The sequence below is a fragment of the Aspergillus versicolor genome (genome assembly GCF_001890125.1).
Source record: "Aspergillus versicolor CBS 583.65 unplaced genomic scaffold ASPVEscaffold_12, whole genome shotgun sequence".
Lineage (NCBI taxonomy): Eukaryota > Fungi > Ascomycota > Eurotiomycetes > Eurotiales > Aspergillaceae > Aspergillus > Aspergillus versicolor.
The window spans coordinates 77,403-93,150 of NW_024467535.1; the positions used below are offsets into that span (position 1 = coordinate 77,403).

General features: G+C 48.3%; 6 protein-coding genes across 6 annotated transcripts; 2 read left to right on the forward strand and 4 right to left on the reverse strand.

The window, feature by feature from the left end:
* Positions 1-422: 422 nt before the first annotated feature.
* ASPVEDRAFT_201269 (SMI1/KNR4 family protein) lies at positions 423-2,097 on the reverse strand (the record flags this gene model as incomplete). The annotated part of the gene is made up of 1 exon (XM_040809337.1): positions 423-2,097. Exon 1 carries the CDS (start codon positions 1,923-1,925, stop codon positions 423-425), a length of 1,503 nt encoding a protein of 500 aa, XP_040672681.1. The 5' UTR covers positions 1,926-2,097.
* Positions 2,098-3,825: 1,728 nt separating this feature from the next.
* ASPVEDRAFT_141221 (proline-rich nuclear receptor coactivator motif-containing protein) lies at positions 3,826-5,226 on the reverse strand (the record flags this gene model as incomplete). Its single annotated transcript, XM_040807727.1, has 2 exons — positions 3,826-4,063; positions 4,133-5,226. The coding sequence occupies 2 exons, from the start codon at positions 5,224-5,226 to the stop codon at positions 3,826-3,828; spliced, it is 1,332 nt and encodes a 443-aa protein (XP_040672682.1).
* A 567-nt stretch (positions 5,227-5,793) lies between these two features.
* ASPVEDRAFT_154857 (SCF ubiquitin ligase complex subunit HRT1) lies at positions 5,794-7,075 on the forward strand. Its single transcript, XM_040808424.1, has 5 exons — positions 5,794-5,903; positions 5,972-6,196; positions 6,261-6,339; positions 6,402-6,472; positions 6,527-7,075. The coding sequence occupies exons 2-5, from the start codon at positions 6,095-6,097 to the stop codon at positions 6,623-6,625; spliced, it is 351 nt and encodes a 116-aa protein (XP_040672683.1). The 5' UTR covers positions 5,794-5,903; positions 5,972-6,094; the 3' UTR covers positions 6,626-7,075.
* On the reverse strand, positions 6,527-7,373 carry ASPVEDRAFT_46283 (signal peptidase complex subunit 1). Its single transcript, XM_040813517.1, has 3 exons — positions 7,240-7,373; positions 7,085-7,144; positions 6,527-7,013 (listed from the first exon to the last, which is right to left on the reverse strand). The coding sequence occupies exons 1-3, from the start codon at positions 7,285-7,287 to the stop codon at positions 6,822-6,824; spliced, it is 300 nt and encodes a 99-aa protein (XP_040672684.1). The 5' UTR covers positions 7,288-7,373; the 3' UTR covers positions 6,527-6,821.
* Positions 7,374-7,637: 264 nt separating this feature from the next.
* Positions 7,638-9,536, reverse strand: ASPVEDRAFT_201276 (homoserine kinase). Its single transcript, XM_040809338.1, has 3 exons — positions 8,809-9,536; positions 8,438-8,736; positions 7,638-8,383 (listed from the first exon to the last, which is right to left on the reverse strand). Exons 1-3 carry the CDS (start codon positions 9,233-9,235, stop codon positions 8,042-8,044), a joined length of 1,068 nt encoding a protein of 355 aa, XP_040672685.1. The 5' UTR covers positions 9,236-9,536; the 3' UTR covers positions 7,638-8,041.
* A 1,437-nt stretch (positions 9,537-10,973) lies between these two features.
* On the forward strand, positions 10,974-15,561 carry ASPVEDRAFT_56442 (magnesium transporter CorA family protein; the record flags this gene model as incomplete). The annotated part of the gene is made up of 5 exons (XM_040815211.1): positions 10,974-12,367; positions 12,450-12,976; positions 13,728-14,612; positions 14,667-15,189; positions 15,474-15,561. 5 exons carry the CDS (start codon positions 10,974-10,976, stop codon positions 15,559-15,561), a joined length of 3,417 nt encoding a protein of 1,138 aa, XP_040672686.1.
* Between the last annotated feature and the right edge of the window lie 187 nt (positions 15,562-15,748).

Consider the following 15,748-nt stretch of genomic DNA (forward strand, 5'->3'; position numbering starts at 1 on the left):
ACATAAAGTCGCAGAACGATATATATAAGCACTCCATAAGAGTAATTTTGAAATTATTGTACGGCAGGAGAAAAGAAAGATAAAAAACAAAACCTTGGAAAGACTAAAGGACTAGTACCTAGTACTGCATGGTCGTAGAGATAAAGTTACACGTAATGTCGAACAGACAGTGTCAAGCAAGGTAGAAAATCGCGAGCGGTGCCGGGCGAGATCACTGAAAAAGCACGATAATGGTAGAAATTTATACAAGGTTATCGAAAAAAGAGAAAATTCTTGATGGAACCCATCATTTCAACGGTTGCGCCGGGTGCACTTTAAAGAGGTAAAAAAGCAAGATAAAGGCCCTGCGCAAAAACAGTGAAAAGGAGGCTGTTCATGATATGCGGACCCAAAAAATAAAGAGCAAATCGTACGACCGCGGCTTAGATGGCGACGTTCTTCATTTCGCCAAGGACTTCATTGTCCAAGCCGGCTGTAGGGGTTCCCTGGCTTGGTTCACGTCTTTGCAACTTCTCGGGATCCGCCTTGCTCGCGGGTTGTTGCTCGCCAAAACCTTCGTTCTCCTTTCCCGAGGCCTGCGGAGTCGCAACTTCTAGAAGGTCTTCGCTGTTGGATTCTTTTGTAGCAGGTTTGGTAGTATTGTCGGCGGGTTCGCTTTCAGTAGTCCCGTGGACTGGGCTCGAAGCCTCCTCGGTGACACGGGCAAGCGGGCTCGACATGCCAAATTGTGTCTTTGGACTTTGGGTAGAACCACGATTTGGGAAACGGTGTGGTGACCTGCCGCGCTCTTCGCCAGGGCCTGGGCTCCCATAAGGCGACTCCTTCCCAGATCTGGTGCTGGTGTTGAGACCTAAGCCGTTGGGTGCCTTGCGACGAGGTGCTTTCCTGCCATATTTTTGATCTGCCCTCCAACGCATGATTTCCAAGTATGGTGGTTCCACATTCTGAGCCTTGAATTCCAGGAGCTTCAATTCGTTCGAGTCCTCTTCCACGACAGCCTTGCCACTGCAGATATCATCCGAGAAAACGGCAAGGAATGTGGCCCAAGATCGAGCAATGACATACTTGCAATCGTAATCCCGGCCGAATATGATAACTTGACCCCATTTCCCCGCGGGTCCAGGAGCTAAATCGATTGCGATACAATTGCCACCCCAATCGCGAGCGAGTGGGATCCAAGCGGGATGAGCGTAGGCCTTCTGAACTGCGCCTGGAGGTTGTGAGTCTTGCCGCTCAAGCAGATCCTGTCGCCACATCGGGTTTGATGCCTGGGGAGGTGTGGCAGAAGATGAGCTGGCTGTGGCCTTCGGAATCGGAGTATTGACCATTGTTGGGGAAGCGAGAAACTCTTCATTGACCGTCCTCCAATTCTTCCATTCCTGGACGATTTCCTCACAGTCAAGGAGCATACAGCCGAAGATGATGCCAGTCGGTAGACCAGGACGTTCCTGGCCATCGTGGTTCATTAGAGATTCCCGAACTTCCAAGGGAAGGCTGCAGTCGAGTTCGTGTTCTAGCTCGTTAATATCATTTTGGGTGCAACCTTCGCATAGATTATCGTAGAGTTCCTCGTAATGGTTTTCAAGCCAGCGCTCTATCTTTCTCCACGAATGGGATACAGGAGGCGGAGGAGGTGCTCCGTCGTGGAAGCTTTGCATCTGGATTTCCGGAGCACCATCTGCCCCGTGGTCTCCTGATTGCCGAGTGTGAGATGACATCGATCGCATTCCTGGAGAGTAGGGACGATTTGGTGAGCTGACGCCATTGGGCTGTTCGTCCTCGTAGGGGCTAGTAAGATCCGGTCGGGATTCGATAGCGCTTGTCGCGATGGATGTAAGAGGCTCATGGCGGCTTTGGCTGAGAGGCACATGTCTACCTGTTCGATAGGGGGAGTCGTGGGACGCGTGGCGGTCGTAGGAAGTCATCGTATGCCAAAAGGAGCGCCATGCTGAGCCGAAGCTGTTACCGCAGGGCAAGCCATTAGAAAAGTGCCGGGTGGAAAGGAATATACACCGAGTCTGCAAGAAATACTCACGGGTTTGACATGTTGGTAGATCAACAGCAGAGCACGGTGGCAGGAGAGAGAGTAAACACAGCAGGATTCCTTCCAGGCTTTTATGCAAAGCGCGAGCGGATCATTGGATAATGGGCATGCAAGGAGGAATATGGCCGGCCAAGCGAACAGGGACAGGCAGCCAGAAGAGCGAGGAAGGGGAGGGTCGCAGGGTCTGAGGGGGGATCCAGAAAACGCGATACAAGGAGGAAACGAGCAAAAAAAGAGCGTGTTGAAACTGAAATGTGATTTTGGATGGCAAGAGGACTGAATGGGGTGAAAATAAATCCAGGTCGAAGTTGGTGAGGGAGAGGGAGAGGGAGAGAGAAAGAACCGAAGATAAAAAAAGAGCCTGGAATGGGATGCGATAGGAATGATGTCGTCGGCGTCCCTCTGAGTGCAGGGAAATGAAGAGGTGGGAACTTGGGAAAAGAAAGCGGACAAGCAACGATGATCAATGCCTCTTCTTCGGCTTCTCTTCAGGTCCCCTGGGGCTAGGCTAGTGTGTGGACTGGCCCTGTTATTATTATCATTTATCCTTAAATCCTTAATCTTGCAATAAAAAGAAGAGTTTAATTTGCATTTGCAGTTCCCTTTGCTCAACCCCTGGGAAGGAGCCCGACCTCTCCCCTCGGTCTCTTTGCCCCCGGCCGCTCGCCGCAACGCCTCTTATTCAGACTCCAGTATCATTGACTCCCGATTACTATACCTGTTAGTTAACCATCGCATTTGTTCATGTTGAGATAATCAAAACAGGGTCCAGGGGCGGGAACTTGCCCCATGTCACGACTACTATAATACTGCAATCGGACTCACCGAACACCTTGTGCTGAAAACAAACATCCACATTCCTAGGCTGGCCAACCAGACACCCGATTGCGGCATGAACCCAAACACTGACCGGTCCAATCTTGATGCACTTTGGCTATTGTTACGGCTTACATCATTGTTTCGATTTCGGTAAGGACCCTTTGTACACATCTAACGAGGATCCTATGATGCACAAAGTAAAGAATGAATTGTGATAATGAGAGAAAATTTGACATAGGGGTTGTGTGGAAAGATTGAGAATGAAGCTTGGCCAATTCAGCTGTGGATTCTTGAGCCAAGTAGGAAATATGAGAAAACAAGAATAAAAAATAAATAATGACAAGACTGTGTCACCGCACCACGGTTACAGGCTAGCGAAGAGCAAGTGCACAACAAAGCATATAAAACAGAAAAGTAATACGTAAAATGAAAGTGGTGTCTGAAGAAACCTGTGACAGAAAAGGTAAAAACTGGAGGTGAGAGGATGTTGACATAAGGCTTCATGCAGAAGCACAGAAGTGTTGGAAAAGGCGATTCCTTGCTAATCCTCACACAAAAGTATACTTTCAAATGACCTCGTTCAAAACATGACCGGACTCCAGGCTCGATGCAACCAGGGAATGGGGGATAAATATGCAATCCCCACCGACGAATCAATCGACCTTGCCAGTCATAAAACCAGCCGCTAGTAATGAAGCATACCAAAACACCGAAACCTGGCCATAAAGACACTGATCAATCTAGCTGCTGAATCAAATAACAAGGGAGAAGAAAGATCATCGAGACCTGGGAAGAGCGTATTCAGAATAATCCAGATAAAGGGAAATTGTTGAAATTGTTGGGCACATCCCCAAGCGAGTGAGGGACAGGACGATTGCTTATTGCAGCCACAACGATGACATTAATATCGTGAAAGTGCAGTTCAAAGAGACGGCACCCGCGTTGCATTAGAAACAATATCATTATGCGAGTGAACTCTGAATGCTGCTCGATTGAATACCCGGGTTGGCATCAAGCTTCAGTACTCGCCGTAGATCATCCTCTATCTTCTTCGTGTCGACCACAGGTGAATTTGCATTGGCAGACTCATACTGAGGACCTGGAGACTTGGAATAAAGCTGGGGGTAAATTTTTGAATCTTGCTGTTGAGCCGGTAAAATCCGAGGAGGATACACCTGGGATGGTGAGCCGTATGCTTGTCTTGGTGTGCTGGGTGCATTTCCGGGGTTGGACGCAAGTATTCCAGGTCCAAAATTTGAATCCCGTAACTGGCGGTTCTGTGGTGAACTTAGATTCGAGTTCTGCGAAACCGGGCGTGGCCCAAAAACAGAATGAGGTGGTCTGTTGCCCAACGCATCCGCATGAGGGTTTATTATGGGTGGGCCCGAGCTGGTCCTTAAGGGTGTCGCAAAATGCGGGACCATCGTATTGAGGCCTGGCCGCTTATGCGCGTGATTGACCGGATCTTGGTTCGAGTGAGAGGTAGACGATGGTCGCTGAGGGCGGGGGTTGAGCAACAAACTCTTTAACGCTTCTGTTTTGGCCTTCCGCTCGTCTTCATTAAGACCCTGCAAGGTCGGAGATGGAGAGCTAGCTGATCGGAGAGCGTTCATACGATCTCTGTAGGACGGTGCAAACGAAGGCCCGATTTGGGCGTTGTGTAGATCCTGGCCTCCCATTTCCAATGGAAACATACCACTGGTGTCGTTGGCGAACTGCCGGGTTTGAATTGCCTTGGAATCGGTTTGCGGTGACTGGCCTCTAGGACTAGATTCAGGGCTTGGCTGAGACTGGGATCTTCGAGCTTCAACCGCAGCCTTAAAAAGAAAATCAAGGGGTGTCGACTCCCGCTCCTCCTGTGGAATAAGTGGGCGCGATTTGGGCTTGGAGGGCGTATTCTCAAGATCCCCATCGACATCGAAACTGTCGCCATCATGCTCCAAGGTGGGCGCGAGATCAGAATCGGGGAATGACTTGGAAAAGAAGCTTGGGATAGGCAGAGCTGAAGGCGCGGGGGATGCATGGAAGGTTGGGCCCGCATAATGAGTGTCCTTCAAATGGGGCGTTGTAATGTTATTGTTCGGATGTGAGGAGGTGTGGCGGTGGCTGGATTTGTTGACTGGAGACATTCTGGAGGTATCGCGCGGCTTCTTTGTAGATCGATTTCCCTTTTTCTTGGACAGGGTGATGGCGCCCGAAGAATCAGTCGTCGTATCCCTGGGACTCAAGGTTCGTGGGGGTGATGAGGGAGGTGTCGCGAGTGTTGACGCATTCTGAGCTGAAGGTGTTGTGGTTTTCTTCTGATTGCGACGATTGTTCCGAGGGCCTTTCGGTGTCAGAGGAGTGGGGGATTGAGTCGGCATTGCGACGGGTTGGCTTAATAAATAAACAGCCTTATTCAAGGGTATGACGCTGCAATAAAAGAGCTTCCGCGACAAGTGATAATAAGAAGAATAGTAGAGGTTTGTCAAAAAAAAAAAAAAAAAAAAAAGGTAGTAACGGATAAATAATAACTTCTCGGTAGCCGGCACCGAGGAATAATTCAACGCTTGAATTACTACTAAGAGATGCCGCCCTCAGCTAATGGTCGTGACGACGATGCTTAATCCGGTCGAAGAAGCGGCTCAGTCTAATTAAAACGATCGAGGAACGGATGAAGAAGGTAGTGAATCAAAGCTCGTAAAGACAGTAACGTCTAATATAGGTAAACGGGAAAGAAGACAGGTAGGGAAAAGAGGTTGAGGCATTATTGTGTGATTGGCGACATTGAGAACGGATGGTTCAAAATAACGTCAGGAAGAGAGTCGAAATGACCTGAGGCTGGGTTGATGAACCGGGCGGGGATCGGGCAATGACTAAGGCGCCTGACCGCCCCACGCCACCTTCGCCAGCTCCAGGCTTGAGAGCTCCACGAGTCAGACTTGGCAGTGCAAACAATACAAACCTCATCCAGCAGGTACCTAGGCGGGAGCCTTTGAGAGACCTTAAGAGCCTGGCTTTGTCTGTTTCACTTTTCATAACATCACCAGGATCTCACCAGGTATATAACTGAATTTTTTTTGTCGAAATTCACTTTCCTACAAAACCTTGACTAACTTGTATTGATAGCTTTCATCGTTGAGTCACCGACGTCCGATAAAGCCTACCCCGAACTACATAATCAGCCAGAGCCGCCCTGCCTCTCGTCCTCTCCGACCAAGCCCTTCGATATCACTGGCATACACATTGAGAATGGCCGACGTCGAAATGAAAGAAGCCTCATCCTCCAAGGTGAAGGCTGGTTCCAAGACCGAAGGAGCCAATGATGGCAAGAAGAAATTTGAAGTAAAGAAGGTACAACCCCGCATGCAGCTGGACTTTGGAGATGACGACGTTGCTAAAGTGAAATAATTGATAGTGGAATGCTGTTGCGTTATGGGCGTGGGATATTGTCGTCGACAACTGCGCCATTTGTCGTAACCACATTATGGATCTATGTATGCTCTGCCTACGGTTTCTCCATTCGACGTTGAGTGTGGTGCTAATATCTTCGGCATAGGCATCGAGTGTCAAGCAAACCAAGGTTCATCTACAACGGAGGAGTGCACAGTAGCCTGGGGAATATGCAATGTGCGTGCTGCCTAAATACCGATTTTGACTTGACCAACACTGACAAAACCCTAGCATGCATTCCACTTCCACTGCATCTCTCGCTGGCTAAAGACTCGTCAAGTGTGTCCTCTTGACAACAAAGATTGGGAATTTCAAAAATATGGCCGGTAAATGCATATTTTTGTTAACGGGAGATGAGGCAAGCTGCTGTGCAGCTAATGCGTTTTGGTGGGCGTTTACGGTCATCGCTTTTTTAGCTTCGTTTCAATCACCTTTACTTTTTCGGCCCACAATGCATTAAACACGTAGACGTCAAAAAATGCGATGCCGTTCCATTCCATATCTAAAATGAAGACCACGACACATGTCACGCCACTTTGACCCCATCTACCGTAACGCCTGCTCTGCCAGCAAATGGAATAAGCCACTTTTCAGGGTGTTTGTTGTAAATGGGCCATGGAGGAATAACAATGAGCGCAGTTAGGAGTGTACCAGCCAACCCGGCCCAGAGTGACAGGTGAATGTCTTGGAAGATGTATCCGACTAAGGAAGCGACCACCTTGAAAAACATCAATCGCTGTCAGTAAGGCACGTAGCACCAGGAAGCAAAAAGAAAGATATTGAACTCACTCCTGATAATATCAAGAGCGCTGTAGAAAGGATCTCCGTGATTTGTTGTCCGTGGAAATCCTAATGCGGATGGGAATAGACAGGTTAGTATTGATAGATTGGCATGATGATTAAGGCAGGCAGGGCAATAGGCCGCGACGGAGACCAGAACTTACGATTTGACCCTCAAGGGCATCTTGGATAGGCGATAGAATATTGTCCATAATGGAGAGCTTGTATGCCTTGAACTGCTGTGTTTGGAAGGTTTAAGTGGGTGTAGACTCAACTATGGATACTTGTCCAAACCCCAGACTGCTTGCGGACAGCTGCCGCCTTATCGACGCGCGGAGACGTTTACCGCCTTTACTGATCAATAACTGGGAACACTTGAACCAGTGAACATGCTTACTAGAAAGTAACGCAATATTTGAATGCTAAGATAAATAAGGATTATTTATTCTTTTCGAATTGCGTATTTGTTTACTAACTTTGGTGGCCGCTGGAACAAAATATTGTCTCAGGAAATTAATTGTATTGCTAGCGATTTCCTTATAGCCGCGAGTCGGCGGTAGTTCAGTACTGGTATTGAATTTTGCCGTTGCGTCAAAAAGAGTCAACAGTTCTTGAGACGAGAAGGGCTGATTCTGGGGACTACCCAATAGTGCTCAGGCTGTCAAACCGTGTAGCAAAATTTCTGACGAGTCTCCATTATTATTTATTGTTACTTATGTATTATTATTATATTTCTTCGTTGGAGCCGTTAAGGTAGCACTCGCATATTATAGGAGAATGGCTGGTACTAAACCTTTAATATCAATGTGATTGAATGATATCTATTCGTTCTTCGTTTTGGGATAAATGTTAGGTCTGCCAGCCAATAACATGAGCATCCGGGCTCGGACCGGTCTGACTTCCTACCATGCTTTGTTTCCTAGCAGATTGCATGGTCATGAAATGAGACAAATGATGTATGTGTATTCAGTGATTCACTATTGCGCCGTCCTGGGCCGGCTCGAGGAGTTTCCACTGACAAGAGATGTTCTGGGAGCTGAAACGAGAGATGATGAGTTCCGCGATCTCAGCGAATCTATGAGTGGCCAAGGCAAGAATAGTTGGTCCGGCTCCAGACAGGCAAATTCCAAGAAGGCCAGGCTGTGTGGCCGGTGTCATTGATTGGAGGATCTCTGTAAGGCCAGGGATAAGTGTCTGGCGATAGGGTTGGTGAACCTTGTCTTGCATAGCTAGATAGATCATGTTTGGATCAGGTGGGGACGACCCTAAGGCTGCTGGAAGTAGAGCAGCACGTTGCAAGTTGAAGACCTGAAACGTTAGACGATGAGTTGTTTAGTAAAAGGGCAATTGGGGAAAACATACCACATCAGCGCGTGAATAAGTAGTAGGTAAAACATTTCGGGCATTGGCAGTGGGCACCACAAAATCGGGAATAATAGCAATTGCTTTGATTTCCTCGGCCCATTGGAACTTTCTATAATGACCGATTCCGAGAGGCGGCTCTGGTGGTTGTCGACCAGTGTCAATTCCACCAGCTGGGGCGGGCAGAACCTCACTGAGAGGGATCTCTTTGCGTGCTACATCTTCCGGCTTGAGATCATTAAGGTAAGTTCCAACAAACCCTCCGAACAAAGAAGCAGCAACATTATCTGGATGTCGTTCTGTTGGCGAGTTAGCGCGATGAATTAGCCTGCAGCAGCAGCATATCGAACTGCACCTGGAGAGTGACTTACCAATCATTAAGCAATAATCAAGGAGTCGATCCTTGCTCAAACCAAGTTGGCCTACTTCATTTCCCAGCATGACACCCGCAACCACCGCGGTTCCCGACGACCCAAGACCCCGACCCAGTGGGATGGGATTTACGATGTGAACACGGGTCTCGACGGGGAATGCTCTTTGATCATGGCATCTAAGTACGTACAAAGCTACACGCGTGATCAAGTTCACCTCCGGGTCCAGACTGATCTTTTCGGCACTGTTGCTCTGGTCGTCATATGTGATGACACAGTTGAGAGGTTTTTGCGAGGACGTCTTCGCAGCGTCGACAGTCACTTGTAGCTCGAGGTAGAGGGAAAGGGCTAGACCGATGACATCAAACCCAGGGCCGATATTTGCGGACGAGCAGGGAGTCCGAATGACGAAGGAATTCGAAGACATTGCGGGGAGAGCCAGTTAAGAGGCCGAGCCAGATGTGAGTGCAAACTAGGGAGAGTAAAACACAAGAGAGTGTGCCAACTGTTGAGCCAATTGCTCTCTAGGTTGACAGTATGCGCCTGTAGTAGTAAACAATCTCCTAGGTTGTTACTTCAGTCTGTCTGGAGTGATTGTTTCGTCTAAGCATGAGCCGATATTCATTGATGAGCTATGACTGTGCCAGGGCTTGGCACACTGAAAAATAGTAAAAAATTTGGATCCAGGCCGATTTCGGGGACACCCAGTGTAAATAGCAAAAAAAAAAAAAAAAAAAAAAAAGGAAAAAAAGGAAAAAAGGAAAAAAAGCGATGGAATTGAGGTCACAGCTCATGTCACCCGTGACGGACGCTCCAGTCACAAGCTGCAATGCTGAGCAGAAGGATCAAGATTCTGCATCAGAAGCAGATCTCGTTGCTTGCTGAAAAGATCCAAGTTGACCCATCAACTGCCTGCCTTCTGACCTCCTTTATCCTCCCCAATCAGAATGTGAGTAATTCACATCGCGGTCTGGACAACAGGACACTGGTTGCACGCGCTCTGGACCAACTCCGTTCATTGGTATCCGAGCGGAACTCTCCGTGATGGTCCGCAGTGGTACCAATTACCAAAATGTAAATGCATGCTCTCTCTTGCCAATGTCCGACGTGTTTCCACAATTCTGGCAGTGGATAAAGGAGAGCTTCAGTGAAGAGAATAATAGGTATCGGAGTTATTTTAGTTCCCCTATCAGACGGCTACCTTCTTAATTGTGAGCTGATGTGGTGCGACAGCCCCGTGGTGGGCACTCCTCGGCGGCCTCGGAGCCTCTAACACGAGCTCCAGACGACGTATTCTTATCCCTCAAATGCGGAAATTTCTGCTCGCCCCCTCTTTTTTGGCATTTTCCCTTTGCTCTTCACTCCACCTCTTCCTCCTGCTCTATATATTCAGACCTCGTACCTTCTGAGTCGGTGGTCTCTTTTGCTTGTTTTCAAAACGAATTTGGAGTCCCGTTATTCCAGCCGTGTGGATTGTGGCAAAAAATCCTTTGTCCATTGCACTCCATACTAGCGCTGAATCCTGCATCATACAACCCTGTATTTCAAAGTTTTCTCCCGCCTTGACACTCGGGCTTGAAGGTTCAACCCCTTATCACCGCATTCGTTATAAGGAGACTGCAGTCGGCCCTGGAATTTGCTTTACTGGACTTCTCGACTTTTGCCCACTGCGTGTTTGATACCATAGAACCATTCTCCAGTTACGTCAAACGAAATTTTCTGCGGTTCACTGATCGCAGGATTTGCTAAAGAGGAGATTTTCTGAGAAGGCTCCCTCCCGTTCGCAACTACGGAGCGCCAGCGCTCCTTTTCGCCTTACTCAGTCAAGTTGGCGGGGCTTCGCTACTCTCAGTCCTCTTTCGTGCACCCTCTCCTGGGCCCCAAGTTCAGGGTCTTCTGCGGGGGAGACACCAGACCTCCCTAACTAGGCTCCCTTGAACACCTAGAATCTGGCAAACGCACGCGTGTCGGTAATGCCAGGCCCTTGCGAGGGGTCTGGCTAATGGATGGAGGTGCAACTACCCCGGGATTATCTCACCCATCCTTATTCCTCTCGTGATTGAATACATACACACAAATACTGGCGACGGCATTGATCGTGGTTGTACTGCGAAGCCAACATCTTTTCTTCTCAATTTTCCCGTTGATCGATAGCTCATTCGAAAATGTCCGAGTCTGGCAAGTCTGAGAAGTATATGGATCTGACTAGGTTCAGCACTCCGGTGCCTGAACTGGATGATCATCGTTTTCATTTAGAAAACCAGCCACGCATTGAAGCGACTCCCGACATGGCCCTGAGCCGTCAAAACACTGCCCCGCAAGGAATAACCGAGATAACCCAACGACCGGACCTTCTGCAAGCTCAAGATGCCTATCGAGATACAGGCCCGTTTTCGCGGGACTTTGAGCAGGCAATAATGGATGATGATCGATCTGCGAATGATTTGAATGCTATTGGGCGCCGCTTTTCTGTCGATCCCGCCGGAAATGCTCGCCATGTTCGGACGTACAGTCGCACACATCAAGACATTGGAAACAGGTCGCGAAAGAGTTCAGTTTCGGCCAGGTCGTCCTCGCCTCCCAATTCGGTTGATGCATTCGCAGACCCCCGTCGCCGAGAGCGCGCAAACACCCTAGAAAGCCACGGAGCCCCAGATCTGGAGGCCATTCTCCAGCGTACAGTCTCTGGTGGTACCAGACGACCAACTTTTAGCAATGCTAGCGTTATTCGACCCCAGCCAGGTGACATACAGCTGGATGTTACGGAAGATACATGTGTGCCTCCATTTGAAGAGCCCGGAAGGATTCCTGTTATTGACTACGAAGAATTGGAGGAATTCGTAGCCTTGAATCAGAAGTCGAAGCCTTCAATCAGCCGACGGAAACATAGCTTGAGCTCACAAGGGAGATATTCGCGGGTGTTTGAAGACCTTCGCCCAGCCGCCGGAACTGCGAGTGAAGCTGATGAGAAACGCTCCTCCAGTGGGGAACTATCTCTTGAGGACTCGATGCCACCCAAATTCAATGAAAAGATTTTTGATAACGCAAACGAGAAGGGTCTGCTAGACAAATTGAAGAATGCAAATGAGCCGACTCGCTTTGGCTTCTTCTCTTCGGAGTCGCAGAGCACCGTACACGCGGCGGAACTGGGGGACCTGGTCCTTCCGGGGGACACTTTCAGAGATCTCTTTCAACTTGGACCAGACGGTGGTGTTTGGTGGCTCGATGTTTTGAACCCAACTGAGGCTGAAGTGAGCGCGCTTTCAAGGGCGTTCTCCATTCACCCTTTGACGACCGAAGATATTCTAACACAGGAATCGCGTGAAAAAGTCGAGCTTTTCAAACAGTACTATTTTGTCTGTTTCCGGACATTCTACCAACTTGAGAAGGACAGTGAACGATTCATGGAGCCAGTGAATTTCTATATGGTCGTGTTCCGCGACGGCGTTCTATCTTTCTCATTTACGGAGAATCCCCACGCTGCCAATGTCCGAAGGAGAATTGGAAAGCTCCGTGACTACGTGTCGCTCAGCAGCGATTGGATCTGTTATGCCATGATGTTAGTTCCTCTTTAGCATTCATTTGCTGACCAAGCTGAACATTTCACGCTGACTTGTATCAAGTGATGACATAGTAGATAGCTTTGGCCCCGCGATTCGGGAAATCGAAGTTGAAACCGAAGCAATTGAAGACCTTGTATTTATTGCGCGCATGGATGACTTTGAGTCATTCTTACCCCGCATTGGCAATTTACGGAAGAAAGTCATGAGCCTGATGCGGCTCCTGGGTGGTAAAGCTGATGTTATTCGCGGGTTCTCGAAGCGTTGCAACGAGCAATATTCAGTAACACCTCGCGGTGATATTGGGCTTTACTTGGGTGACATTCAAGATCACGTTGTGACCATGATGTCCAATCTGGCCCATTTTGAGAAGATGCTCAGTCGATCTCATACTAATTATTTAGCTCAGTTGAACGTGACAAACCTGGTCCTGGGGAACCATGCCAACAAAGTCCTGAGCAAGGTGACGCTTATTGCAACAATACTAGTCCCGATGAACCTCATCTGTGGCTTGTTTGGAATGAATGTCCACGTACCCGGACAAGACGTGCCAGGATACGGATGGTTTTTCGGCATTGTTGGGGTCCTTGCTGCAGTTGTTGTCATCAGTGGCCTGGCTGCACGGTTCTATAAGCTTGTGTAAAACAAGTTGTTCGACAAAATGCCCCTTGGTCGACGCTCCTTGGTATATACGTTCGGTTCTTGTGTTCATATTCAGGCAGTTAGGCTTCTTGAGTTATATTGTTAGAGCTTTAAAAGCAATCCATACTTTCGTTTCAACGTCTTGAAACTTAAACTTAATATGTAAATGTTATTTTCAGTATAATACAGCGCTATATTTAGTTAGTGCCGAGATGTGGCGGTGCCGACTTATCAACAAATGTGGCAGATGCTGCCCGCACCAGGCAGAAAAGTATCGCATGCGCCTCGTATTTGTCGGGCCTGTTGAAGCTTTTCCACTCCATCAAACACTGGCCATTCATGACGCCGCTGCGTATCTTGATTTAAGACGACCGAGTTAAGCCAACTTAACTTGTACATTCTGCGCATGACTCGGACTCACTCCCATCCATCTCCGCCCTCACAAGTCGGCACCTCCGTCGGGGCTTGCTCCTATCTTCTCGTGCTTGCATGATATTTAGATGACACGGATGGCCGCAATGGCCCGAGGATGGACCAGACCATTCAGTTCTCCCACACCACGAAAAGCCGTTCACCGACCGTGTCGTTCTGGTGCTACGGAGAGTCTTAATATCTTACTCGCCCTACTTATCGCCGTCATTGCCCCCGCGCTGGCTACTTTCGCGGGGCCCCCACCTTTTACTACGGAGAAAGGACCTCGCTATTCAATTGCCAAAGATGATACACCTGCTGGATTTCCGTATGCCCTTGGCTCGTTCAACGGCTTGCTCATAGATCATGGGGAGGATGAGATGGGGAAGACATCGAAATTGGATCTCGTCAGTCGGGCTCCTAAAGACGCAGCACTGGAACCCCTTACGAACAATAAATTCGAGGCACATGAAATTAGCATGGGCGCAAGTCAGCGATGGTATTTTCCAGTGAACTCTGCGGCGAGCGACGGCGCTGACAATGCGCGCAATGATCAGAGCAAAACTACGAAAGTCTACATATCCGTCACTATATGCAGGCAACCCATTCCTAAGGAGTCGATATCTGATACTGGGCAGGTTCCGGATCCGCTGGAGGTACATGTTTCGGAAAAGGATAGTGAACAACGGAAATCTCAAAACTTTGCGGAAGGGCATATGAGCACGACTCTACTCACCAAGTCCGATGTGTACATTGACATACAGGCCCCGAAATCTTCGTCTTTCATTGGATCCTATTCCTATCAAGTGGCGGTGTCCACAGATGACTTCTTCCACAAATTTAATGACCACGTTGCGCTTCAGTCCGACACGGGCTCGACAACGGCCCTGCTCTATACCGAAGAATTTGCAAAGGTCGACACGGCCAACTACACCGTGTTCGTCATAAACGCGGATAAAGCTGATTTTTCTGGCCTGTCACAGTCCTACTGCGCCCTTGAGCGAGCTGGCAAAATGGCCAATGTCGAAACAAGCTCCACCAAAACTAGGGAGCAATTCTCCATCACGGGCCTAAATCGTAGCTCGAACTACATGGGCGTCCTAGCGACGAGTAACACCACTAAGTTTGGGAGTGGGATTGTCGGCGGGGGCGGGACGGTCTGGAAGGCCGAACAGTTCAAGACAAAAGCAAGTAAGTATTCACGCTCATACTACGCCATTCCCGACTAGTTTCTAATGAGCCAAGATGGCAATTGCGAAATAATTCACAAATTAGGCTTTTGCTCCAACACTGCCCAAGCAGTTCCTTACAACCCAGCAATGAGCTTATCGGAAACCCGGAAACAATATGATGACAACGCAGAAAAGCTGTATAAAAACTTCACCTACTCTCTTCAACAAATTCAATGCAACACAACCAGTGAAACCAATTTTTCCATGGCTGTCAACTGCGCGGGTTGCGCAGATGCCTATAAAGCATGGCTCTGTGCCGTAACTATCCCCGAATGTGACGATTACAGCGCTTCGAACTCCGAACCAAACAACGGCTCCTTGATCCGCAACATCAAACAACCATTCCCCAATGGCACACACATCATCGAGGCGTTCGACCCACCTCTTATACAAGGCCCTCGGAGTAGTTTCATTAATGAGACTATTAAACCCGGTCCCTACAGTGAGAAACTTCCAAGCCTTAGATTATGCCATACACTAGTGCGGCAATGCCCTATGACGTTGCAGTTTTCATGTCCAGACGGCGATCGGGCAAAGTATTCGTATAATGTCAACACTGGGTTGAGTCTCCGGGCACCATATCCTTTGTGGTCTACTATGGTGGCGTCTTCGATCATTGGAACCGTGTTGTGGCAGTTTTAGACCAAACAACAGTATACATATTTATGGAAGTCCTGCCTTTGGCCTTTTTACTCTCATATTATATACCCATCCTACTTTGTCTATAATGTTGCTACTTCGCCACAATTTTATGGGTCGTCGTCCTCGCTCGCCCTTTTTGATAGCGTTGATATTTAGTTGTATAAATCAAATCACATAGATGCCCAACCCTTCGCCTTGGAGGATCATACGGTCATAATGTTGACCTTCAGCCAAATATTCTCGTCCACGTATGGTATAGAAAATAGTGTATAATCGGCGTTGTAGCACTAAGGTCTGCTGTGGTATCATAATAATCAATATAGCCCTGTAACGTGATCTAGAATCAAAAAGCCAGTCCTTTGCTACCCTTGTACGCCTTGTTCGTGGTTCCAAATATAACTCCGCGCTAAGTAGGACAGCTCACAGGAAAAAAAAAAAAAAAAAAAAAAAAGG

What these genes read in the sequence shown, in the direction of transcription:
- ASPVEDRAFT_154857 (XM_040808424.1), top strand. Translation starts at nt 6,095, where the DNA reads ATGGCCGACGTCGAAATGAAAGAAGCCTCATCCTCCAAGGTGAAGGCT. An exon ending in TAACCACATTATGGATCTAT is followed by an intron (nt 6,340 to 6,401) that starts GTATGCTCTGCC and finishes TCTTCGGCATAG; the next exon opens with GCATCGAGTGTCAAGCAAAC. An exon ending in TAGCCTGGGGAATATGCAAT is followed by an intron (nt 6,473 to 6,526) that starts GTGCGTGCTGCC and finishes ACAAAACCCTAG; the next exon opens with CATGCATTCCACTTCCACTG.
- ASPVEDRAFT_46283 (XM_040813517.1), bottom strand. Translation starts at nt 7,287, where the DNA reads ATGGACAATATTCTATCGCCTATCCAAGATGCCCTTGAGGGTCAAATC. An exon ending in ATGCCCTTGAGGGTCAAATC is followed by an intron (nt 7,145 to 7,239) that starts GTAAGTTCTGGT and finishes CATCCGCATTAG; the next exon opens with GATTTCCACGGACAACAAAT. An exon ending in CGCTCTTGATATTATCAGGA is followed by an intron (nt 7,014 to 7,084) that starts GTGAGTTCAATA and finishes ATGTTTTTCAAG; the next exon opens with GTGGTCGCTTCCTTAGTCGG.
- ASPVEDRAFT_201276 (XM_040809338.1), bottom strand. Translation starts at nt 9,235, where the DNA reads ATGTCTTCGAATTCCTTCGTCATTCGGACTCCCTGCTCGTCCGCAAAT. An exon ending in TGATTATTGCTTAATGATTG is followed by an intron (nt 8,737 to 8,808) that starts GTAAGTCACTCT and finishes ACTCGCCAACAG; the next exon opens with AACGACATCCAGATAATGTT. An exon ending in CTTATTCACGCGCTGATGTG is followed by an intron (nt 8,384 to 8,437) that starts GTATGTTTTCCC and finishes CTAACGTTTCAG; the next exon opens with GTCTTCAACTTGCAACGTGC.